At 37.2% G+C, this 27,298-nt stretch overlaps 1 protein-coding gene across 2 annotated transcripts in view; it reads left to right on the top strand.

Annotated features, from left to right (window-relative positions):
• The first annotated feature begins 4,945 nt into the window (after positions 1-4,945).
• Positions 4,946-27,298, top strand: part of rhbdf1b (rhomboid 5 homolog 1b) — a 40,047-nt gene continuing 17,694 nt past the window's right edge. The window contains exons 1-3 of one of the 2 annotated variants that reach the window (XM_084135224.1): positions 4,946-5,221; positions 21,732-21,879; positions 22,001-22,143. In XM_084135224.1, the coding sequence (XP_083991350.1) occupies positions 21,760-21,879; positions 22,001-22,143 (263 nt within the window). In that variant the 5' untranslated portion in view covers positions 4,946-5,221; positions 21,732-21,759. The remainder of the gene's footprint in view (positions 5,222-21,731; positions 21,880-22,000; positions 22,144-27,298) is intronic. The other variant, XM_084135223.1, reaches the window with a different exon arrangement.

The raw sequence follows: 27,298 nt of genomic DNA, 5'->3' as shown, positions 1-27,298 counted from the left end.
GGTGGTTCATCTTTACTTCTGTAAATCCCTCAGCAGACCCAGATCCTGAGCCCACGACCCGCCATGAAGCCAGAGCCCGTGCGAACGCCAGATAGCCCTTGAAACGAAGATTTTTCGGGACCACACTTCAAACGAAGGGGTATGAGAAATGTACCTGCATACACCGGCTACAGAGGCAACATGGCTGCTAATAATCATTTTCTTTATGTCACATTCAATCTTGTGTTCATATTTACAGTCATGTTCTTCAAAGAAACGTTTGCAGAAAAATTGCTGAAGTTCGTTAACGATAGTCCCGCAACACATTTTTATGTCTGATAACTGGTGAATGTAATTGAGGCAGGGAATTGGCTTATCTTTTACCGTACGTCTGCTATGAACGCATTGTTTTCTTGTGGTTATATGTGAACGCGATATAAACGAACAGTGCTTTTTGCAACATGATCAACCAGTCTTGTATGTTCTTTATCAAACAGGGACACCTGAGGAAACCCGGAGGCTCATTCGTTTTCGCGCTGACAACGAGCAACGTTTCCTGAAGTCCAAAAATACTTAGGCGTCGAAGATATCGTCATCTCCGTTGTTTTCTGCGAACTTCAGAAGAAAAATGCAAAGAAATAGCTGTATCCCACGCAATTGAGATGACTACAGCTGACGACGGCATCTTGGAAGTTTGTGATAAACATTGGCGCATCTCCTGTGACGTAGGCGCTAGCGACAACGTATAATGACGTGTAACGGTGTAGTAGTGGTGTCTCATTTCTTAGGGGAATATTTTCACCCCTACGCCTTGCCACTCTGTTTCAAGGGGCAAGGGTAAGGGGTAGCCGTAGGGTTAGGGGTAGGCGAAGGGGTATAAAATAGAATTGGGATTGAGCCAAAGTCTCAGTTATCTTTTTCATTTTTTATTGCATGGTAGACTACACCAACCTTCATTAGCAGAGCACAAAAGGAAGAAGTTTAACTAGCAGGATCATGGGTCACAAGAAAATATGCTTTTTGTAGCTGTATAGGCTTCAGTAGTGACAATTCATTTATGTATTTGAAATTGGCTAATACAGCCCTGTCCATGCATTGTAATATTATACACTAGTGTTTAAAAGAAGCCTGTCATCAGCTTTGAGAAACTCCTGGGACTCCCCGGGACTCCCCTCACCTTGACATCCTGGTTCACAGTGTCAATGTCCCAACATTAAATCCAGACAAAAACTTCCTCTACTCATCTTACACCAATTTACCACACCATCCTGGAAATTCCTGGTGATCTAAGGTTTTTTTTTTCTTCCCATCATGGTTAAGATTTAACTGCTTTCATTTAATTTCATCAGTAATCAGCTAAACTTCAATGAAGAACTTTCATCAGTTACCTTTATACGGGACTTTGGCTTCCAAAATAATGATTTCAACATCAGATTCTGTACATCTTTACTGCTTTGTAGTCTTCCGTAGTATCTCACATTCCAAAAGCTTCCCTGAACAGTTTATGGTCCCAAGATAATGAACTAGAGAGTAGAGGGATAATGAAGCATCGTCTTGTCGCCCCTGAGCTACTACGAGTTTAGCAGTGTTTAGGCTCCCGGCTGTCTTTATCTGTGGCTAATAAACAACGTTTGTGGGGAGCTATGGAAGCACTTACTCCTCTGACGTGTAATCATTTCCTTTCTTTCTCTGGTTTAGCCTGGAGAACTGGAGCAGTAGAGCTTGCCAGTGTTGGTTAGTGGGGATGCAGACACAGAAGCCACATAAACAACATTTAACCTCAAATCCCTAATACACTGTGACAGATAACTGACAATATAGAGGAACAGACTCAATGGCTTTTGTATAAGCTTCAAAATGTCACAAATTAAACAGAAACACATGTGCCAGATGATTTAGTTCTGAATACGATCTTCACATTTGCTCGTTGGATAGACACATTCAGAAGAGACTAGATATCTTTCATCCGTCTGTACCTCCATAGAGTCGTTTTAATTTCCATTTAAGTTCATGATGCTTAGCCACACCTGAAAAAAACACTATAAAAGTAAAAGATTTTCAGATTTTGGTCTAGTTCACAATTTCTCAATTAAATTCTGATTCTTTTGATTAGGTTTTTATGGAAGCCCATTTCCGCCACATAAGAAAGGAAATCATACGTTGGACAAATCTTAATTATGACACTAAATGAGTGATTAAATGGCAAGTATTTTTGAGCTATGAGCATATAACAGCATGAGAGAGTGTGAACGACAAACACACACCGCAGTGCACAAGCCATAAAGCAGTAAAGAGCACAGGGTTCAGACGGGGTTAAATCTGCAGGTCAGGACATAATGTCTTCCATATGCTGATAGAGCTATAATGACATGCATGCTCTCTCCTCTTTCTACCTGCATTCCTTCATCAACACAGAGCACTAAATCTCTGATAGCTCCCCCATGCAGGGATTGATTCATTGCAAGGGTGATTCAAAGATATCTGTTCCTTTTCTCTTCTTCCTCTGTGTAGCAAATGTGCCCTCATGTGGAGCAGCATATCTGATTTGTTCTGCTTTCAGTCGTGGGCTGACGTTGTTATATCAGTGTGTGGAATCAAAGCTCTCCACACCTCATGACAAAAACGTAAGATTGAGTGGCAAGGAGCAACTGCAGAGCTCAAGAACAGAACAGAGCTCTCCATTGCATGGGATCTAGAAGTGTGTAGATACATTTTTTAATTATTTTGCATTCCATTTCTATCTATATCGATTTTAAGTCCTTTTTATTTTTGAGTATTGAGAATTTAGTAAGGAAAGAGTTTGTATGTTAATGAATAATTGTAAATGTAAAATAAGCCCAAACTGTGCATTTCGGGTCCAAAGTAAGCACTGGAAAATCCCAGCCGGAATTTTGTCCATCCTGCAGGAGGAATGCTGTTCATTTTCAGGAAGGGGAAGAGGATGCATCCACATGCAGATCCAATCAAAATAGGGATCAGCATCTTCTGGTTCTTTAGGGACAATCCTATCGTCCTATGTTTACTTTTGTTTCCTCTCATCAAATGTGGTTTTCTGTGCCAGAAGGAGGAGTGGTACCTGTCTGAATTAAAGACATGCACCACTGCCAAAAAAAAAAAAAAAAAAAAAAAATCATATTCATCCAGATGTTATATTCAAGAAACATGTGTTACAATTTTTTTTTAGCCAAACAAAGAGAGGCCGGGTCTAATATTCTCAAACTATGTACTTTTCTTTCCTATACAGCACTATTAGCATTACCCTGCATCTTCTGAATGTGTGTGTGAATTCCTGCTGGACATGTCCTTTTCTTTAGATTTCCACAATTATCCTCTCATTTGGTTCATTTTCTATGGCACTTTCCTATTACGGTTGCTACAGTTACTGCGTCCAAGTTCAATAGTGAATACACTGAGCATGGGTCTCTGTTCTGAAAACAAGCAATCACTGGAACTTTGAACTGAACAGCTAAACTGAATCCATGGATGAGAGATCTCATTACTGAGACATTTAGTCCATGGCGGCACTATAACACTGCATGAGGAGCTGTCAGTTTGAGTTACTTCAGTTTCCCTCACGCGCAACTGAAAGTGCAATGACAGTTACCTTGATCTTTCCACATGATAAGGCTAAAGGAGACATCTGACCCACAGATATCATCATGTATTGCATGAAACACACATAAAAGCACAATTTGATATTTTGCACAGCTTAAAGGGATACTCCACTTTAAAATGAAAATTCTGTCATCATATACTCACCCTCATATTGTTTCAATCCTTTATGAATTTCTTTCTTCTGCTGAACAGAAAGTAAGATATTTAGAAGAATGTCAGTAACCAGACAGTTTCTGGTCTCATTGACTTCCATAGTATATTTTTTTCCTACTATGGAAGTCAATGAGACCAGAAACTGTCTGGTTACTGACATTCTTCTAAATATCTTACTTTCTGTTCAGCAGAAGAAAGAAATTCATAAAGGATTGAAACAATATGAGGGTGAGTATATGATGACAGAATTTTCATTTTAAAGTGGAGTATCCCTGAACATCCAGAACATTGCTCAAGCTTTTGTGTATGTATGTAATGATGACTAAACATTCAAGAATAAATGTATAATAATATGTGGGGAATGTACATCAGCTGTTGAGTTTGTGGTCCTAAAACCTGGAAGAGAATTAGGATTTTCAAGCTGAGGGTTTCCTCTGGAATTTCCTGTGTTTTTAAAATAGCAGTTTTGGATGCATATGTGTAAAATACGGTCTGTGATTGACTTTACTTCAAGAGATTTCATAATTGTTGTACATAAATTATACATATTCATACCTCACATGTTAAATTGGATTTGTTTAAAAAAAGAAAACAAGTTAACAATAAATGGCCTGCCACAAATATGTAAGTTTGAGTGCTTGACTAGGCCTACTCAAACCAGTGCATGCCTTTTATAGATAGCAGCTTATGAACAATGGCTTCAGAATTATATGTAGAACAAAATGTGAAAGCCTCATTAAGTAAAAGCAAAACTTATTTTACTTCTAAACCGAAAACCACATTTCTAAAAACCCACTGAAAATTCCCTATAGAGAACCCATGAAGGATGACCTACATATTGACAACATGCCTGAATAGCTCTATTAGAAAGTCTTAAAAATGTGTTATAGATAAGAGTGGCTATATTATTGTTAAATTATGTTAGAGGTTCAAATGAAGACCAATATTTTAGGACGGGGAAAATAGTCCCAAAATAGGCTATTTTGATTTCATCTCAAGGCAATGTACAGGCATTGTATGTTTATTCTAGTGCAGCACTTGATGTTCCTAGCATTAAATGACGCACAACAGCGGTTTCTGCATCCTTTTGCGGTTAAACTAGAAGACATCATTAGGTTACGCCCATGGGTGCCGCTGATTGGTTAGTGACATCTGCACGTCTATGTAGTCTCCGCCCACTCAGTTTCTTTCTGAGCGTGTGGGTGTATTTTTGCAGCTTGAAACTGAACTAGACTGAAACTCTCCGCCCTGTGCTGGGCTTCAAGAGTGGGAATTTACGAGGCTGACAGCATGTTTTTTTATTTACAGCGTTGTCGCAAACTTTGGATTTAGGATTTGACTATGTAAAATCACATTTCTTTCGTACTGTTTAGTTATGCTTTGACAATATATTTCTTCTGCGAAGAAGGCGCATCACACTAAACGCCGGTTAATGAACAAACCTAGTCGCTGAGATCTGAAAGTCCATCAGAAGGTATGGCTTTATTTTAATGAGACTCTTTACGTTTGGTGTTTTAAAGTTGCACACATGGTAACAGATGTTGCATCTTTATTGGTTGAGATTATAGGATGTGTGTCAACTCACGTGCGCCTGGATGCATCCTCCCAATTGTTTACATAAAGAACAGCATATTGCCCGGGCTTGTGTGCAGAAGTAGGCTACATTGCATATTATATTTTTCTAAATGATGACTGTCTTACAAACTACTGAGCTGCCTAGATAGCATTTTGGGTCACCGTATTTGCCTGTTGTGGCTAAAAAAGATTTCTAGGTAGGAAGCTCACCAGGTTTTTAGACACAGCCCATAAATGTGCGCTACTGTAAATTGATTTTGCAAAGCTATTGCATGCATCTGTAATCTGGCTGCATGATAATCTGCAGTTGGTGGATTAAGTGTAACGAGTGTCACTGCTTTAGTCATTTTAATGGACACGGATTCTCCTCAGGGGCTTTTCTCCATGTTCCAGAAGAATAAACCACATAAGAATGTCAACAAATATGAACATCTCCAACAACATAATATTTCTGTTTTATATATTAAACTGCTTTTTGCCATTTGTCATGTTCTCAGGACAATAATATTTCTCATAAATGTCAGGTTTGGGCAAGATCGCACATGTTTTAAATGTTTCAATGTTAACGCTTTACAATAAAGTATCATAACGTTAGTAGCCTAAGGCCTAGTTTCACATACAGGGTTTTAGACTAAGCCAGGATTAGGCCTTAGGTCAATTAGGACATTTAATAGCTTTTTTAAAAACATGCCTAGAAAAAAACATTACTGGTGTGCATCTTGAGATAAAACAGGGATAGTTCACCCAAAAATGAAAAACGTGTCATCATTTACTCGCCCTCCAGTTGTTACAAACCGGTTTGGGTTTCTTTATGCTGTTGAACACAAAATTATATATTTTAAAAAATGTTGTTTACCAGACAGATGACGGGAGCCATTGACTTCCATAGTAGGAAAAAAAAAATACTATGGAAGTCAATGGGTGCCATCAACTGTCTGGTTACCAGCATTCTTTAAAATATCTTCTTTTGTGTTCAACAGAAGAAAGAAATTCATACAGGTTTGGAACATGAGGGTGAGTAAATGATGACACGTTTTTCATTTTTGGGTGAACTATCCCTTTAAGCCTTGACTGTGAAACCGGGGGTATATTTATTAGCTAACACTTAGGAAAAATTAACAATATATATTTTTTAAGCATGTATTAATTTCCGTTAACGTTAGTTTGTAAAAAAGCTAATTGTACATTGTTTGTTAATGCTAGCTCAAAGTGTATTAACAAATATTAACAACTTAAGTTTTAAAAAAAGTATTAGTAAATGTTGAAATTACCATTGACAAAGCTTAGTAAATGCTGTAGAAGTATTGTTCATTGTTAGTTCATGTTAACCAATAGAGTTAACTAATGTTAACAAATGAAACCTTACAGTGAAGTGTTACCATTTTTGCTGTTTCATAAATTGTTCTGTTTCATAATTATTTTACTGTTAACCTATTATATAGGCTGTTTAATAGCAGCTTCCATTGTGACAACTTACTCCATATAGTATGACAACAACCCAGCTATCTTTTTTTTCTCGGGCAGTTATTGCAGAATGTTGTCTATGCAGAAATTCTTCATGTTTATGAAAGCTGAATCAAATTTTAGTGGTTACAGCTGCAGGAATGTGCAAGGTGCACATGCAAAGTCAATTCAAACATCGGATGTCCTGAAACTGGTTGTTCTTTCGTTTATTTGAGTGACTACAAATCAAAGCATACTTTTATCAGTGGATGTGGAAAGCTTTTCCCACATTAATTTTTTTAAGTATTTGGCCTGTCTGGACACTATTAAAGGGTCCGTGAAGGTGAAAGTGTAGGAACACATCCTTCAGTACTGCTCTGAGCCATTAGTGCTGTATATGAGCAGAGGCGCTAAGTTTCATGGTGAAAAGAACAGGTATGTCCTTCTCAGGGGACCTCAAGGAAGTCTCTTATATCATTTGTATCTGACAATTAAAATCTCTAAATCATTGATTATTCAATAGTGGACACACAGAGACCGCATGCTGCGTGCAGATTTTTGTGAAGATGACGGGCCAACATTCAACCATCTGGTGACTACAATGCTCACTGAATCTTGTTTAATAGATCATAGATTTGCATAAATAGGCCTATTTACTTTTATATCAAGCTTGGCCATTTTAGAGTTATTGGTTATTCTTATAAGTTCCTTTCTTGTGGGACTGTTGCGATTATTATGTAGTAGTCCGGTCATCGTTATTCGATCAAATCACAATTATTTGAGATAACCGCAATAATTGTGCAATTTAAAATTTTAAACATGTTTTGCCAACAAATATAAAAAACACTGTTGTGACAGTCAAAGCTCTACAAAATGAAGTTTTGTGGGTTTAATCACAATGCATTATTATATAATATTATTTTATATTATATTATATAAACATTAATTTTCAAAGCATTAAAGTAAACCATATGAGTCTATTTTATTATAATTTTATTTGTATAATTTGATATATTATAGATACGATTCCAAGTAAATAAATAACATATGAGACTTACAGAGTGGCATGAACAAAACTGAATTAAAATTATTTGTATGAAAATGAATTCAGAATTCATGATGTTGACAGGTCTACTTTCATGTGCATGTTTTGAAATAAAAGCTAATACATATATCAGTGGCATTTTTGGCTGCTTTATGCATGTAACTAAAGCATATAGAGATGTTACAGTGTGAGGTAAACTCCTCTGTTGTGATGAGGCTGTTGTGTGTGAGTACTAGTATATGATCCCATTTGTAGATTTATCATAAGCTTGGGTGATTTGAACCCACACACTTTACCGTAGCTTTGCATCTCTCAATTTGGTAATAGCATGTCAGATAAATACAGCAATTGACTGTTTCTTTGAATAGGTGTTATATTATGAAACCACAGCAGACTCTCACACATCTCCCTCAAGCTGATGTTCTACCTCTTCCTTATGCAATATTATTGCTTATGATTTATAATCTTTTAAGATTTCAATTTTATCCCTAGCTGTTTGGTAATCAGTATACACGTCAGTTTTGCATCAGATTGGACTGAATTTCCTGTCCTCTTTTTGACAGCATTGTAATTGAATTTAGAGTATGGCTCATACACTATCATTCAAAGTTTTGGGGTCAGTAAGATTATTTTTTTAAAGACACTGACGACTGGAGTAATGGCTTCTTAAAATGTAGCTTTGCTATTAAAGGAATAAAAGACATTTTAAAATATAATACAGTAGAAAACTTTATTTTAAATTTTAATAATATTTCACAACATTTTTACTGTATTTTTTATCATATAAAATAGACTTATTTCACTTCTTTTATAGTCATACCACCCCCAAACTTTTGAACACTTCCCCAAAAATTTAACCCACACCTAAAAATCTTCTCAACACTTAATTTAAAACTTTTTGTGAGCTTTTTTTCATAAAGAATGTGCTTTTGCTTATTATTTTTTTCAAAATAAATACCACTTGGTTTGATATTTTAATATTCAATGCAATAATATGCAAATAATTTTCATGTCTGCAACATGCTGCATTTATAATACTGCAAGTATATGAACAATCAAGTGGACAGACGTTTTCTTGCAGCATTCAGGAAGTACAGACTAGTTCAGACCTATCCCAAACTATCAGTTCACAGGGAGTGCTTTCAATTCCAAATTTCTTTTGAGCAATCCGTTCAGTTCATTAGATAATCAACACATCAAACGGATCTGATTTAGATGATTACTTTGTCAGCATAACAGAATTTTATGAGACTTTATAGAGTAATGGATGGTTTGATTTAGCAAAAGGCCTGTTAGTCAGCCATGCGCATGCAGGCAGTGTTGGGGGTAACTCATTACAAGTAACCAGTTACGTAATCAGATTACTTTTTCAAGTAACTAGTAAAGTAACGCATTACTTTTTCAATTTACAACAAAATATCTGAGTTACTTTTTCAAATAAGTAACGCTAGTTACTTTTTCACATTTATTGACTGACAGCTCTCCTGTCCCCATGTTGAGACAAATAAAGTGAGGAGGTGGTGTGTGTGTGTTTTATAATTAACTATATTAAATGACACAAATATACTTTATGTATTTAATCTCACTTTATTAACCAATGTTTTTGCTGCTGACCTTCAATGATCTAATTCAACAATACTAATAAGCACAAATTACTTTTTTTGAACTTGTTGAACTTCCTTCTCTTGTATCCTATAGTTCTAAAAAATCCAAAACAGCAGCTGAAAGGTTTGTTTGAGCTGCGCCCTCTACTGTACAGGAGTAAATATGTATTTCCATCAGCCTGAGGCTTATTCATTTCACTTTTGGTGTGAAAGGGCCTTAACATTTGCCAAAAATATAACTTTTTTTTGTTGTTATTAAAAAACAAACAAGCAAGCCCAGCCCAGGTGACAAAAAGTAACGCAAAAGTAATGTAACACATTACTTTTCACAAAAAGTAACTAAGTAACGCAATAATAACTTTCCCCAACACTGCAGGTATGGTCAATTCTTTTCTGTGAAGTTAATTGAGCACCAGGGTATTGTGTGTGGAAATTAGAAGATGAAAAATTATATTGTTGGATGTTCACTAAAAGTAGATTTAAAAAAATAAAAAAATTGCGAGGACATTATGGCATGAAGTAATGGAAATAAAAGCAAATAAAATTAAACCTGATGATTCTTTCGTCTCTGTTTCCTGTCTGCTGAATTTGGAATAAAAAGCAGACTGTGGTGGGTAAACTCCGTGTGTGCATAACCAACTCTTTCTCTCCTTCTCCGTGTCTCTCTCAATTCTGCTGGTCCTATCAGGAAACTACAGGCCCCATCCAGACTCTGTCTGTTGTGATGATATAGGCACGGTTGAAAAGACGCCACGTTTGTATTAATTAGTGGACCTCTAGACCTAACATAGGGAACGGGATTGGACTGTAATTTTATTGTTACTGTAAGCTGATTTTTTTTCCACTTTGCTTTGGAGAAAGAAATATTATGAAGAATTAAGTTCATCCTGAATGAGCAGGGGTTTTATAATCCCAGTAGCCTAAGCAGAGACGTGGGTTGTGTCTGGGCCTTAGGACATCACGTGGTAGGACAAGTTCATCTGCTCTCGGGGCAGTCTGTGCGTCATCATATATTTCAGAGGCTTTTAGGCTGTTGTCGATGACCTGAATATTTCAGATTATTTAAATAAACGCCCATCACTGATGATAAAAATGCTTCTTTAAAAAGAAAAAAGAAAAGAAAAAGAAAATGTATGTAAATTCACAAAGTTTATGTTTTATTCCCCTTTATTCCAGCTGACCTTATCGCATATGCGTTTGTAGGAGTTTCCCTTTTAGATGCAAAATTTATGGGAGGAGACTATTTAAATGAATAATGCAGGTGATTTACTAAGGTTTGCGCTAGTCAGTTTAATGGTATTTGCGCCATTATTTAATGGCCAAAAAAAAAGCATGTCTTAAACCAGATGCTAATTTGCACTGCTCTTGGTAGATTATGGCGTTGGTCATTATGGAAATGATCCGGCTGTGTCTGTGTTCTTTAATTTGCGCGTTGTCATTAGATAACGCGCAGATCTTTCCACTACTGTCTGCGCTTTGTTGGAATTGCCCTCTCACTCTAATTTGCCCTGTTTAGTAGATCTGAGCCCAACACTGTAATGTTAGCTAGCAGGCTAACGGAGCCAAACAGTTTTGCCCTTTGTTTTCATTGCAGCAACAACATAAAACTTATTGGAACTGTTAATAGAAAACACAACAACAAATAATAAAGCATACAGGTTGTGATCCATAAACAACTGATTGTCCCGACAAAGTGGGAACCGCTCCGTCTTTCAGGAGAAGCTTTTGTGCGTAGCCGCCATTGTAGTCTCTTAGCATCTGGAAGCTGTCCTCCGTAAAATGTGATTGTGCACACAGATAAACACTGCGGTTCCAATCAATGATCCAATCAATTCCAGGTGGACAAAATCAATCCCGCCCTACATTTTTTCTTGTTCGAAAAGCAGTTTCCCTCGGATATATGTCAAAATAGGGAAGAAAAGACTATCGCAGCTTCCGTTTCATGCTGACTTTAAAGCTCACTTGAAATTTAAATTCTGTCATCATTTACTCACCCTTATGTTGTTCCAAACCTGTATGACATTTTCTTCCATGAAACACATAAAGAGATGTTTAGCAGGTTGCCTGAGCTGCTTGGGAACCAGTGGCTGTCAAACTCCAAAAAAGTATCATAAAAGTAATTAATTTCATATGAAAACTTTGTGTGATGAAAGTTTATTGTTTGAAATTTAAATTATTATTCATTATAAGGCCCAGTCTGTTTTTAGCCTCTCCTGCAGGTTGATGCATCAAAAAGGAAAATCTTGAAAGATGGATGCAATTACCTCAGAGACATTCAGTGTCTGACTTTTTTTCTTTTTTTTTGGAACTGATCTAGTTTTTCCTTCTATAAATATTATAGGATTAATATTAGACCTTTTTGAAAGCATCCTTTTGGTCTTACTGCCAGTAATAAGAATTATTTGAAGGATAGTGCTTAATGGTTATATTTATAGTCAAATCATATAAATGTACAGTTTACTAGCAGTAAATATCCAAAAACATGCGATTGCATGCATTTGCGAAAACACACATCCTCAGGCTTTTTGATTCACCGAATAAACTTAGGATAGGTAATTGTGCAAAGGTACTTTAATTGTGGTCTTATAAATGGTGTTCAATGTTATTTAAAGCTTGTGACAGCCTGCTTCTTCTTGACTGAAAGACTTGCAGCTTTCCTGTTTAAATAGGGAAGAATTTCTACCAATTCCTACAGAAATAATCACATGTCTTTCTGTTAAAACCCTTGCAAAGTCTAAAGTCTTTTGGGGAGGAAACATTTGGCTTTCGTCTGATTCGAGACCTTGTGTGTCTTTATTTGATCTTGGATGTCAGATGTTTGAAACATTCCTTTTATTGTCTGTTTTCCTTTCAAGCTCATGCACCATCTGCGTACAATTAACATTTTATTTTCATACGGCGTGATCCAACAGAGAAAGTGTTCATGTCAAATTCACAGTGTGAAGATGCCTCATAATGAGCACTATTGTGAAAGCAGCCACTTCTTAGACAAAGGCGGCGATCCACCCCACAGCTCTCAAATACGACACCATTTGCCCATCTGCAGGGCTACAGACTTTATCATTCTTATGCTTTCCTTTGAATAGAAGCCGTTGTCAACGTATGGTTAAAAGAGGTTTTTATATGAGCACCATTCATGTTCTGCTGTGTAATGCTGGTGCGAGGCTTAGCCTGTTTGAGTTGCATGTTTCTGCATGTTGATGGAAGCTGGGATTGTGAAGTATTAAGCAGAGGAACCGCTCAGTGGCTATTAATTGGGTGTGTTGGGCGCACTGGAGAGAACTGATATGTGAACACAGACAGCATTCTTTGTTATATCCAAAAGTCAAGCTCTTGGCAGACATGAGTCAGGTAATGGAGGCCAGACAAGTTATTTTTAAGAAATATGCAAAGATGATTACACATGGCATTTCTCTAAAATTTGACATATGGGTCAAAGACATGTCTTTAATTTGTTTTTAAAAAATCAATGAAAATGCAATTCATGCATAAAATTATTAAAAACTTTTCTATGATGAGTTTTTAATTTCTGCATTTAAATTCGTGAAAATAAAATCTTATGTAGTTTGGCATAATTTTTTTTTTTATAATTGTTTTAGGAAAAAACATTTTTCCCACTGCATTCTTAAATTTCCCCTATTTTGTTATTTTAAAGGTCAATAATTTTGTTTTGGAGATGACCTTTGGCATCCAAGGTAAAAAAAACCACTCAATTTTATAATGAGTATTGCAGCATCACCTCTTTTCTAACAGTGTCTGAAACGGTTCGATTCGTTCTCTCTAAACCCCTCCTTTCTAAGAGCCTACTCTGCTCTGATTGGCCAGATGGCCCAGTCTGTTGTGATTGGTCTACTGCTTACAGTGTATGTCGGAAACCATATCTGAATTTCAGTTCCGGAGGCCTCCTCAGCACTTGTATATACAGTGAAATGAACAGTCATTATGGTGTTAGTTTCAGTTCAAATCCTCATCCTTTGGAGAAGCATGCAAAGTGGATTCACAGTGTAGAAAACAGCATCTTATCGACATGTCGACAACACACACCAAACTCTTCCAGGCCTCAGCTACAACAATGTTTGAGGGCAGGTCAAAATGTGTTTGCGAGCAGCCAATGAATACCATAGGCTGGAATTATGCAAATTCGTAACAAACATACAGTACATGTAAGGGTTAATGCCCGACGAGGTGTCCATTGTCAGGTATTAATGGACGACGGCGAGGCGTGAACCGTCCGACGCGCAGCGGAGGTCCATAAATTTTTCCATAAACAATAACTTGGTTTCCCTGGTTACGCCTGACGGTTTATTTAGCATCCGGAGATATTTATAGTCCGCTCGTAGAACCCTTCAGTTTACTGCCTGTTGCTATGGTTACTCACAGCTGATGTAGCCAGCACATTTATTTATTAATTTCGAACGGTAAACAGTCAGTTTCACCAGAACTCCTTTACTAGGTGTCCTCTATCACTTTTTAATGGACACCCTGCAGCCAATCAGAATCGAGTATTCACCCAGACCATGGTATAAAAGTGTGTAAGACTGGAATTACTGAGGACTCGTTTCAAGCAGTTAAGCATCTGTCCTGTCTTTTGGGAGACAATAACTCTATTTATCGTGCACTTTGACCTTTTACACAGACCTCTTACAAAAACAGCTATAACACACTACATGACAGGTAATATCTGAAAAAATTGAATAGGGGCACTTTATTTTTTGAAAAAAGTTGTATGCTAACTCAAAGTCATGGATAATTCAGGTTATGTTAATGTCACTTCCCCGAAACCTTAATGATATTTATATTAATTAATAGTTCATGATACTTGACGGTCCTACAAGCCTATAAAGTTTGGCGTGTTGGTGTCCGTCTTACTGGAAGAGACTTAAATCACCGTGGCTTACAGTAAATGTAAATCAGGGACTGGTTTGTGTCTCCACACTCTCTCTTACGGGGTTTTGACTGCTGTTTCCTGGTGGTTCCGCGCAAACGACATCAACATTCAGGTTTGTGTTTTTTGTGTGCCATTCATGTGAGTGCCAAGTTTACTCATTTATGGTTGTGAGACTTGGTCTGTTTTTGCTCATACTCTGCTGCAGTTGTCAGATCGAGCGTCTTTCTGCCGGTTCTTCAATGAATTTCACTCAAAAGTTCCCTCCATTTTCAACCATTATTACGCTGTCACAATCACAGCATATTAAGTATAAAACAGTCTGCCAGACGAGCCACTCTTTTAAAGGGTTGTCTGTTTTTAGAGTTGACAACTATATTATTCTCAAACATCTTATTTGGCAGTTGCAAAGACTGATTCACGTGGGAGTGAATGCATAATTGAAGGGATTTTCCAGCTTTTGTTTCTGAAATATTGCAATTTTCTTCCCTTAAATGATGTTATGGAAGTGTTGAAGCACTTGTGTCCCTCTGAATTAATGACACAGAGTGACAGTTTTAATGTTTCCATCAAAAACCAGTGAGGATTTTAACAGCAAAATCAAATCAATACAGACAGCCCACACAGCGAGTTCCTCTCCAGTGGGAAATGCTCCAGGCGGCCATCACCCTGGAAAGTATTTAAATGGAGATCACATGCTGTTTAGGCACGTGCTGCAGAAAGTCCTCTTGGCTGGCGATGGACGCAACTGAGACAGAAAGATGTTTGCTGGCAGGTCAGAAGATGGATCTGAAGTCCCCTAGCAGGAACCGTTCAACACCTTTGCTCCTCCCAGCATGCACTCTGGGATCACCACCAGTGCCACTCTGTCAGCACACTGAAATCCAGGCATACTAACTCTGATGTTTTAAAGCTGCATCACTCTGAAGCACAGCCATGGAGTTTTAATGGACCGTTTTGTTCATTTAAAGAGCCGTAAGTGTGTTCAGTCTTCAGCCAAGAGAAACAGAGGAGCTCTACTGGCCTTGCATAGATTAGTTTAAATTAGAGCCCGACCGATAAAGGATTTTTAAGGTCGATACCGATACAAATATTTGGTGATTTAAAAATCCGATATTCCGATATATCGGCCGATATATATTTTTAAAAAAAATCCAGAAACGCGTAACAAAACGAACAGATTTCCCTAACATTAGTTACAACTTGTTTGTTTTATTGTCACAACAGAACAGAATATATTAAAGTTCTGATAAATATAATGTATAAAAATACAAACTTAAGATATGAAACTTAAAGTCCTTCAACTATTATTATTAATATTGACAGTAATAATTAAAAAAAATCAATGATGATGATATTGTGTGTGTGTGTGTGTGTGTGTGTGTGTGTGTGTGTGTGTGTGTGTGTGTGTGTGTGTGTGTGTGTGTGTGTGTGTGTGTGTGTGTGTGTGTGTGTGTGTGTGTGTGTGTGTGTGTGTGTGTGTGTGTGTGTGTGTGTGTGTGTGTCCCTATTGTCTTTCCATTACCTCAAACAATACAGAGTTGGTGCTTCCAACGCCAAGGTCATGGGTTCAAAGCTACAACTGATAAGATTGTAAATGTCTACCTTGAAAGGCAATGCAAGTCGCTTAAAAGCGTCTGCCAAATCTCAATGTTATAAGCTACCTTATAATAACAATGTCAACTTGCTTATCCCTTTACCTGCACTCTTTTAATTCTACCCATCTATTCCATCAACCTACAACAAACCATTTTCAATCATCATTTGCTGCTTACCTTCTAAAATCTACTACTTAGTGATGCACTAAATACATTATGTGACTCGTTAATGCTGCGGCTAAACGAAGTCAGCAACGCACACTTGGATTTCACACACGTGTAAAAGAAAAGCTAACTTTTATGCACAGGCTATGTTTGATACTTTTTCTCTATGTCTAAATGTTCACTCCTCGCGTGCCTAACTTACGTTTTACAATGCAGGGACTGGAACTACAGATATGCTAGTTATAAATACAGTAATCATTACTTTATTTAGGCAGAATAAGTTCGTTGTGATTTCCAAGCTCATTGATGTTAGCAGTCTTCCTTGTATAGTGCCCTCTGGTGGACAAACTATGCAGCGCCAACACTCATAACATGGTTGCAGGGTGTTTCGTCCGCTTTTATTTTATTTTTTAAATATTCATTTATCGGCCATTATAAATGCCGATACCGATAGTTTGGAAAATGCCTAATATTGGCCGATAATATCGGCCCACCGATATATCGGTCGGGCTCTAGTTTAAATTAATTTCAAGATGGTTTATTTTGGTCTAGCGTCTTATACTCACCAAAGCTGCATTTATTTGATCTCAATGACTGTAAAAAGATATAGTAATATTGTAAAATATTATTATAGTTTAAAATAACTGTTTAATACTGTTTAACTGTTTAACTGTTAAAATAATCTATTTTAATATATTTGAAAATGTAATTTATTCCGGTGATGGCAAAGCTGATTTTTCAGCATAATTTCTCCAGTCTTCAGTGTCAAGACTTATCAAGAACACTCTTAACTATGATGCTAACCAGCAAATTTAGCCTTTCAACTATGGTCTTTTAATAAAGGTGATAGATCATAGAAATCTTGCTGCAAGGTTAAGCTAGCTTGCTGGTGAAAACGCTGGAGAGTGAGACCTCCATCATATGAACACTAGTTGAACAAGTTAAGATCAGGCTGACCCATCATGCAGAGGTCAGCTGAGTCATTATAGCGCACTCTATCCAGTCTTAACCTCACTGGCCAACCAAAATAAATGCAATGAAACAGTGCAGAACGGCTGTAGCAGTCCAGTGGTATGTGCGGCATTTCCCAGAATGTGCAGGGAGCGCTCTGCCCGGATCAGCCGGATTCATGCCCAATCGCTTGGTTCTTAAAGGTGCGTGCAAGTTTTTCAGCATTTATTGATGCCAAATGCGCCATTATTGAAACGCTCACACCAGTAAATGAATGTTTCTTTACCTCTGTGGTTAATGCACTGCACAGAGATTATCATTGGACATGTCTTTCTTTGTTTAAAATATTAACCTGGAGCACAAATCAGAGTAAATATCTCAGCAGCGTTTCAGTTATTAGAGTTGAATGAATGTGCCTCTTTTGTGAAGGTTTCTATTGACGTCAAAAGGATGAAAAACACAGATCAGATTCCTGTGGCTTCTGAATGTCTTTGTCGTCCCTCTTTTCTGTGAGGAACTATTGTGTCAAATTGTTGCTCATGGAATAAATTTGTCTCAGTCGAGCCAGTGTCTCAAACAAGACCAGCAGTTTTTAAGCATCTTTTGCAGAGAAAAGGGTTGTTGAGTTTCTTACTTGTAACCATTTTGACCTTCTATATTAATATATTTCCGATAATCATTTAAAGATTTGTTTGAAAATGAAATAAGTAATTGCGAGAACCACAGATTGCATCCTCAAAATAAGGAAAATGCTACGGTGTTGAATCCCGAGCACATCTTTTAATAGAATCGTGTATGTGAGAGTGAAAGCAGAGAAAAAGCATCCCTGCTCAGGAAGGAAGTGCTTTCCAAATGAGGTCATTCATCATGTACATCTGCCTTCTAGTCCTTTCTACAAAAACCAACTCAGTGTCCCATTTGGAACATCTGGCCCAAGTCAAAACATCACCCATGTCCTTTCCAGCACAGACCTCATGTAGGAGGACCTCTCAGGAAGGAGAACTATGATTACAAAGGAGGAAACTCATTAATTGCATCAGTAATTTGGGTTCATTACAAGTTCAATCAACAGCAAAAAATCGAATGTTAATGGAGAGTCCCTTACAATGTTGCCAGTTTTTGAAATGTGATGTTTAGAATTTCATAGAAATTGTGTTAATTATTTGTTAAATATTGTGTTTTATTTGAGCTGTAACACTCTCGTAATATTGTACGGTTACTTTTGGTGTATGGCATTACATTTTCATGGCAACAATACTGTTAAAACAGGATTTCACTTTACACAAAACAGTTTTCATTTGGAAGATGTTCTGACGTGCAGTGTTTCTCATTTCTACACAGATGTTTCATTTGTAAGCAAAAGTTTATTAGTCATACTACATTTTATTAGTCGTAATAGTCATGTTAATTCCACGTTCACATTTGTGAATCCAGTACAAAACACCTCATTTGGTGGATTGAGGGTGCATTTCTGAATTTGCGCCTCAGATAATGAGAGAATATTGAGGCCCCTGATGTGATTTGCTTTTGATTATAAATGTTTTTATTCACCACAGTGCTCTAAAAGACTCGGTATACACAGTATTTTGCTGTAATAACAAACAAACACAACAGCCTACTCATGTGGGCTCCTTATGTCACTTCTTCTGTATAAGAATAAGAAACAATTCTTTTGGATCACTATCATTGAACGGTTTGACCAAGCTGTGATGAATTAAAAACAGAGAATATACAGTATACTGCTTTAGAAACCGTAATTGTTTTATATTCTTGGACAAATAGCATATAAACAGCTGTATTTTCTTGTAATGAATGTGAAACGGATCACATCTGTGTGTAGGAGTCATTAAGGGAAGGAAAATAACCCACTTAGTGTCAATATAACTGTAGTAATCCATATTTTACATCAGTTCATTTGAGTTCAGATTGTGTTCCTTCCGAATAACCTGATTAATATTTTATGAAGTGTTTGCTGGGAGATGTATATCAGGCCAGATCTGTGCTAGTTTTTATTTCTGTTTGCTTGATGCTAACAGCTATGAGCTGAAAGTCTTTATATGGTAACTAGCAATTAGGTTACTGGATTCAAGTGGATTTCTGGGAAATTCTTGGTTCCTCTAATGTCCAGTTTCTGTAGTGGTTTTCAGTCAATCGCTGTGGTTTTATCAGCAGTTTAGTATGATTGGAAAGGAAAGGCTATCATTTCTTGTCAAAGGCAGAGAAGATACAGTAAACTGTATGAATCAAGAGCTTATAAAGGCTTGTGACCTTAGCTAATCGTTTGCCAGGTGTCACATTTTGCTCTAACCTGTGCTTCCAATACATATTGCAATGAATTCAAGACATGAAATAGTTCTGGGAAATACTGAAATTCAAGATATAAATATAAAGAAAAAATCTTTTGTCGGTTTATAAGGGTCAGTGCTACTCTCTTGCCCAAACCTGAAATTTCTACAACCATATTTTAATGTGTTTGTTTGGATAAAAATGTGGTCTGCGCTAGGATGTGGTGGGATTCCCCAAATAACACATAGGGTGTTATTTGAAGGATTAAGGATAAACTTTTAGTAAAAGTAAGTGCCCTAGTTTTCGTAAGCAAAAAAGCGATATTCATTCATGTTTCTGCAATGCTTCATGTATAGTCACTGAGAGTAAGTGTCAAATAGCACTTTGGGCTGATTCTTCAGGATCAAGTCATTTCAAATAAAGCCAATAGGTTCAATAATTATATTACAGAGTCTATAGTATTCAGCCACAGACATTTAGAAAAGAATATTGAAAACTGAACAGAAAAAACAGGCTCTGATTTGTCCTGTGTGTGTCATGTGTTGCTTTGAAAAGCTATATTTTCACTTACAACCAAGCACACACAAAACATTGTAAACTAAATGAATAAAAAACATTAACATTTTAACACACTAAAAACATTTTAGTAACAGTTTTTCAGTGCTTTTTATGAAATATTGAAGTCCGAGGCTCTGGTAATCCATCAGAAAACACACTGTAAAAAATTTCTAACCCTCCCAAATCAAAAATTTCAAGTGACCGATAACATCTAAATTTTTCAATTGGCCCAAGTGAAATTCTTGTTGCAATAGTCTGTTAACATTGGCTCAATGAGAAATAATACGTCAGACTAATTGAAAAATTTAGATGTTATCGGTCACTTGAAATTTTTGACTTGGGGATGTAATTTTTTTTTTACAGTGCAAATTCTCTTTACTGTATCTATATTTACATTGCATTGGTGTAATACAATATTAAAATACACATAAAAAAATCTATTAGGCTTATTATTTTTTATAAGCTGTTAATATTGCTATAGCCTATATATTGCAGTCATTACAAGTCTCGGAATTGTTTTAGCTATTGTATTAGCTATTTAGTTACTGAATATGGCACTGTTAATACTTGGTTTTGGTGGACTAGATCTGCTACACTGCTTCTGCTGGAGAGCAAGCATGGACTTGCTACTGCCAGTATACACAGACACACTGCAGTGAGCATGTAAGATATGCTGCTGCTGCACAAAGAGACATACTTAAATCCCCTAGCAGATTTATGCAGGTGGAGCTGGGGGAGGTGGAGGGTTTCAGAGGAATTCTGATAACGTGCTGTTGTATGACTAGCTTGAAACTATCAACAGTTCTGGAGCTGTGCTGATATGAAACATTTTGGTTATGCATTTTCTGTTTGTTTGCCTGTGCTGTTTAAAGTTAGCAGCTCTGGGAAATGCTTTTCATCATCAGTATTGACCTGCAGTGCACTAACAGCAGGGACAGACCCACTTGAGTTAAGTGCCTTGATAGAGAAGGACTGTGATGTTACTCCACTGTTCTAGTGACCCCAATTTGAAATTGAACAGTGTTTGTGTTAGCAGCCCAGCCTATCTGACCACCCCATCACACATCTTTCAGGAGTTTTCTTTTGTTTAAATTAAAACATTCCTATAGGAATACAAACTGCTCTGCTTTGAAGGGAAAAACTATAAATGTGCAAAGGCAGACTTTTGAAAGAAAAGGTTCATGGGATAATTTTATGGATTTATTAATTTAGTTTTAATTCAGTTTTAAATTTAATTAAATTGTTTGAATAAACAGCTCATTAACGTACTTTGAGTAGAAAAAAAAATTAAAAGCAAGCATGAAAGTATTTTGCAATCATTTAAGACATTTCTCCTTATATAGAACCTTTTTTGGCATAATGGGTTCTTTATATTGAGTCAAGGACCCTTTTTTCTAAGAGTGGTCCCTAGAGCTACAAACAATTTCAAATAATTAAACTGCAAAAAAATAGTACATTTGCATCCTCTGGTGGAGAAGTCGGGGCACACACCTTTCTCACATTTGATATTTTTAAGTTAACTGAAGCATTGTAACAGGCTACTATGAATTGCTGTATTAGTGTTCATACTGTATATGCATAGCTGCCCATTTCATAAGACGATTTTAATGTCAAAAAAGTGCAATTCAAATATGTCTCATCTGAGCATTGACACTGTGAGTCCCAGGAGGACAAAAGCAGCTGTAGTTTTACTCTGATGTGACTGCAGTCTCAGCGGTGCATCATCATGTCTCAACAACCAGATGGAAATGCGGATTATTTTGGCATGTGTCTTATGTAAGGCAGCAATGTTGTGTGTGTGTGTGCATTGTTCACCCATATCTGTGCATTTATGTGCGTTTGAGCTGTTTATCTGACCCTGTTTGATCCTACAGCTGGCTGGCGAAGGGAGGGGTGGCAGACATGGCCGAAGCTGAGGACGAGAGCACGAACAGCAGCCTGCAGAGGAAGAAACCGCCCTGGCTACAATTGCACATCCCCACTGTCCCGAACGCCATGGAGGAACAGAATAACTTTCTCCAGGTGGGTATTTGATGCTAGACTTTTGCTGAAGATCAAAGAGATATTGTTTTACTTTGAAACACTTGTGTTTCCATGAAATAAAAAAAGAATTCAAATATTTTCCTATTCACCTGTCCTACAGCCCGTCATGCGTAATAGCTTGTACCTGCGGAGTGCCAGTGTACCCACTGAAAACATCCAGCTCAGATGCCCGCCGGTCGACCCCAATGCCTGCCGTAGACCCTCGGTCCTACGCAAACCCTCCATCTCCCAGACCATCAAGAGGTAAAATTACACATCCACAAACACTACCGTTCAAAAGTTTGGGGTCAGTAAGAATTAAAAAAAAAAGTAAATAAATAAATGATTTTATTTTTATTACTCAAATTTATTATTCATTATTTTATTATTCATTTATTATTATTACGCAAGGATGTATTCATTTGATCAAAAATTACAGTAAAGACATTTATAGTGTTACAGAAGATTTCTATTTTAAATAAATGCTCCTCTTTAGAACTTTTTATTCATCAAAGAAAAACGTATCATGGTTCCCACAAAAATATTAAGCAGCACAACTGTTTTCAACAAATGATTTTTGAGCATCAGATCAGCACATTAGAATAATTTCTGAGGGATCATGTGACACTGAAGACTGGAGTAATGATGCTGAAAATACAGCTTCGCCATCACAGGAATAAATTACATTTGAAAATATATTAAAATAGACTAATAAAAAAAACAATATTTTAGATCAAATACATGCAGCCTTAATTGGTGAGTATAAGAGACTTCTTTCAAAAACATAAAAAAACTTAACAACCCCAAACTTTGAACAGTACTGTAAATCTAAGGTGAAGTGTAGAATTTCACTCATGGAACTAAATGTAAAAAAATACATAAATAAAGATTTAGTTTTCAATAGTTTTCAATCTGCTTCCACTGGTTGGACAAACTGATTGTCCCGTCCCAAACTTACGCTATCAGTTGAGTTTTCCTAGCGCTGCAAAAGGCATAGCGTTTACATTTTACTGGCTTACTTGCTTGTAGTTAAGTGTCTTGGCAGTAGGAAAAGAAATGTAACAATGAAGATATTAACTTTATATACTGTTCTCTTGTACTTTACAATTGTCTTTGGTGTGTACCACATACTGTTTTGCATAGTTTTGTCTTTTGTGATGCTGTGTTGTGTTGGGTCATTTTCTTGACAAGCTCATGGTGCCTAGCTAATATGCATGCAGGGATGTTAAAAGTTATTTGAAGTGTCATTTATCTTGTCAAATTCACTAAACAAACAGATACACCCATGCAAATCCACATATAATAAAATCTTCATTAGCATAATGCTGGCTGGCACAGTAGCAAAATTGATAACAGTGTTCACAGCCTTGTTTATTTCAGTGTCATATTGGAGTTGCTCAAAACTTGTTTTAATGCCAGGTTGGCACACTGACTTTATGTGTGTATTTGAAGTTGTGTCATTGTGTATTAATTGCTGTTTGAAGAGGAGATTAGGAGTAAAAGTTTTTTGGCCACCGTTGTTTTATTTCAGTTCCATGGGGGAAAGATGTTTCTGAAAAAGATACACAACTTCTTCTAAAATCCATCTTGAGCTTTTAGCTGAGTTTATAGCTAGTCCAAGCTGGTCAACCGGATACTGAATTGCAAAAACATGTTTGACCACCTTGAAGTGGTATGGCCAGCTGGTCCAAGATGGTCTATTAGGATCAATGACTGTCTGAAACCGGTTAAAAACCAGCTACATGTTCCAAAACACTAGAGCTGGATTTTCCAACAAAGGCATTCTAGTCTCTTAAAAATGAGTAGTTCACTTTAAAATGAAAATTAGCCCATGATTTACTCACCCTCAAGCCATCCTAGGTGTATATGACTTTCTTCTTTCAGACGAATACAATCTGAGTTATGTTAATGAACACCCTGACGCTTCCGAGCTTTATAATGGCAGTGGATTGCGACCAACAGTTCGAAGCTCAAAAAAGTGTATCCATCCATCATAAAAGTGCTCCACACGGCACTGGAGGGTTAATAAAGGCCTTCTGAAGCAAAACCATGAGTTTCTGTAAGAAAAATATTCATATTTAAAACTTTATAAAGTAAAATAACTAGCTTCCGGCCAAACAAACATACGGATTTGACTTAAGTGTAAAGCGCAACTTATGCGAGTAATGTGACATACTGCTGATATTTACACTATGCCATGACGCACTACGCTACTTCCGATGTCATAAGTTGCACTTTAGGCATATGTTAATTTGGCTGGAAGCTAGAAATTTACTTTGTAACATGTTAAATATGAATATTTTTCTTCAGATGGCTGCAATGGTTGCAATCCACTGCCATTATAAAGCTCGGAAGCGTCAGGATGTTTTTTAATACTAGTGCAGTGCCCGTGCAAAATCAGTTAATAGTTAAGAGCATAATAGCCAGTTTTAGCATTGAGATCAGGCTATGTTTGACTTGTTTACTACTATCCAGTTAACGACCGATAAAACAATGTTAAGCACAACAAAGGAGAACACATAAACAGCTAACTTGAAAAAGTAAAAAAAAAGTAAGGATGGCTTACACTGGAAAGATGGGGATTTGCCGTCACGATCGGTAAAAGGAGAGTTAAGCTCGTTTAAGCCTGCATTGCCTACATGAGCTATCCTGTTGAATAGGCAGGGCAACTATTTAACATAGCATATTCAACATCACATAAGCCGCTTTCCGACCAGAGGAACCTTTTCACAGTTCCTAGAACTATTGGCTAAAGTACCCGGATGTCGGCGTGTTCGCACCGCAGGAACTAGGAACGATTTTAGTTCTAGGAACTCCATTTGGAGGAACTAATTTAGGTCCTACTTCAGAGTAGGGTCTAAACCAGCACTATAGGAACTACCCGTGACGTTTGTGTACGCTGATTGACCGAACGCACGCGGAACACCAGCACCCGCCATTTTTAAAACAGCTAGAATGTAAACACACAGATTATAGCCTATATTTACTCCATAAACTAACTATACAAACATGGAAAACAGTGATAGATGGGTCTCTAAACCTTTATGCTGAAGAGAAAATCCAACGCAACTTTGAGGGGACCATGCCAAACATGATTATGTTTATCTGCCCAGCTAGCAACACTGGACATCAACCACACGGCATAGGCTAATAACCTTTTTTTCATATACTGTCTACTTTCTATAACAGTTCTATCTAATAACATGTTAAACAGTACTGTTAGGCAGATCGCTAACTAATAAACACAGAGAATGCGAGCATTGTTTGCTCTGGCGTTCTCAGCGCCGTCAAAATAAAAGTCACCGTGCTTGCGTCACTCCCTTACCCCTCCTACCAGTTCCTATGGCCACTTGGCCAGTGCGAACGCAAACAGCAAAACCGAGTTTGGGGGAGAGTAGTTCATAGAACTGTTTAGAAGTGGACAGTTCCTAGAACTAAGTTCCTGTAACTACTTGGTCGGAAAGCGGCTATAGTTACAGGCTAACTTCAGCGTGCATGACAGTAATAACTAGCATTGAGACCAGGCTATGCTTGAGCAAACAGTTTGTGAATAGGCTACTACAAATGATGGCCGTGAAAGAGACTGTGAACGCATTGAATAGGATATGTTTAGTTGGTGAATAGCATAGGCTACTATTACACAGTGGCGATAATGTTAAGCGCACCAGAATAAAATATAATATTCAGAAGTAAACAGCGTAGCTGACTTACAGATTCAGTTAACATCCACAAATGAATAAGTGTGACGATTCAGGGAGCAGGCTACACAGTGAACTCCGAAAAAACACTACGCTTGAGCAAATTCAACATCACATAGTTACAGGCTAAATTCAGCTCGCATGACACAGTAATAACTTAGCATTGAGACCAGGCTATGCTTGAGCAAACAGTTTGTGAATAGGCTACTACAAATGATGGCAGTGAAAGAGATGGTGAATAGCATAGGCTACTATTAAACAGTAGCGATAACATTAAGCGCACCAGAATGAAATATATTCAGAAGTAAACAGCGTAGCTGACTTACAGATTCAGTTAACATCCACAAATGAATAAACGTGACAATTCAGGGAGCAGGCTACACAGTGAACTCCGAAAAAATGCTACGCTTGAGCAAACAGTTTGTGAATTGGCTACTACAAATGATGGCCGTGAATAAAACATAATATTCAGAAGTAAACAGTGTAGCTGACTTAATGTTTATCTCAGAATGTTTATTTTTAAACCACAACCTTCTAAACATCTTCAATGTGTGATATATTTATCTTTTGCATTTCTAATCCAAACAACGTCAAACTTGGCACTGCACTTACTCGTGCCCGTAGCGAGACACCTGTTTGAAATCCATCGGACTAACGGTTCGAGAGACATGCGAATAACAGACACACACACACACACACAGACAGACAGACAGACGTCCCTGTAATTTATAGATATATAACTCCGATTGTATTCGTCTGAAAGAAGAAAGTCATATACACCTAGGATGGCTTGAGGGTGAGTAAATCATGGGCTAATTTTCATTTGAAAGTGAACTACTCCTTTAAAGGGGTCATATAATGTCATTTTTGTACAAGCTAATATGATTATTTAGGGTCTAAATTAAAAGTTTGTAATATACTTTAATTAAAAATTCTCATTAGTATTGTAAGAAAACACTAATTTTACCTGGTCAAAAACAGCTCTGTTTTCAGCACGCCGTTTCAGTGCATGTGTCTTTAAATGATAATGAGCTTTGCTCACCCCGCCCCTCTGTTCTGTGTGTACACCATTTAAAATAATAATACAAAAACCATAACGCGTTGTTCATTATAAACGTGGGATTATGAATTATATTGATAACGTCGTACATAGAAAACATGCCATAATGTACCCTGAGTGTAAAAATAGCCACATTCATCGTGAAGCGTGCAAGCTATTTGCAAAGATTAATATAAAGATTAATATAAAGGTCAATAAAACGTTACACTCACTTGTTCTTCTGGAGGTTCAGCAGGAACACGAATAGTTGGTACTGATCCTTTTTTCTGGAGCAGCTTCTTAGCAAAAACAGCTTTATACTGACCCTCCTTTATAAAGCAGTCTGGTGTGTGAAATGATTCGCGCAAACATGAAAGCATTGACGTTGATCGTGGGGAATATTCCCTTCGAAAACAAACTCAGCCACTGCGTCTTCAGCTGTACGGATTTAGAAACATCATCAATATGACTGCTGTGTTCCTTATTTCCATAGATATCATATATAAAGGCTAGATGTCTCGTGTGCGCTGCTGGCCAATGGAGGTCGACGTCCGCACACGGCGGCCATCTTGCCACAGTGGACTCGCTCACTCGTTTAATGGTGCATATACTTTTAAATAACCATAACTTGCTCAATTTTCTACCGATTTTCAAACGGTTTGGTTTGTTATACACGTCAGAG

This window comes from Abramis brama (assembly GCF_963993115.1).
Source record: "Abramis brama genome assembly, chromosome: 14".
Taxonomy (NCBI): domain Eukaryota; kingdom Metazoa; phylum Chordata; class Actinopteri; order Cypriniformes; family Leuciscidae; genus Abramis; species Abramis brama.
This window is presented reverse-complemented; position numbering and strand designations above follow the sequence as displayed.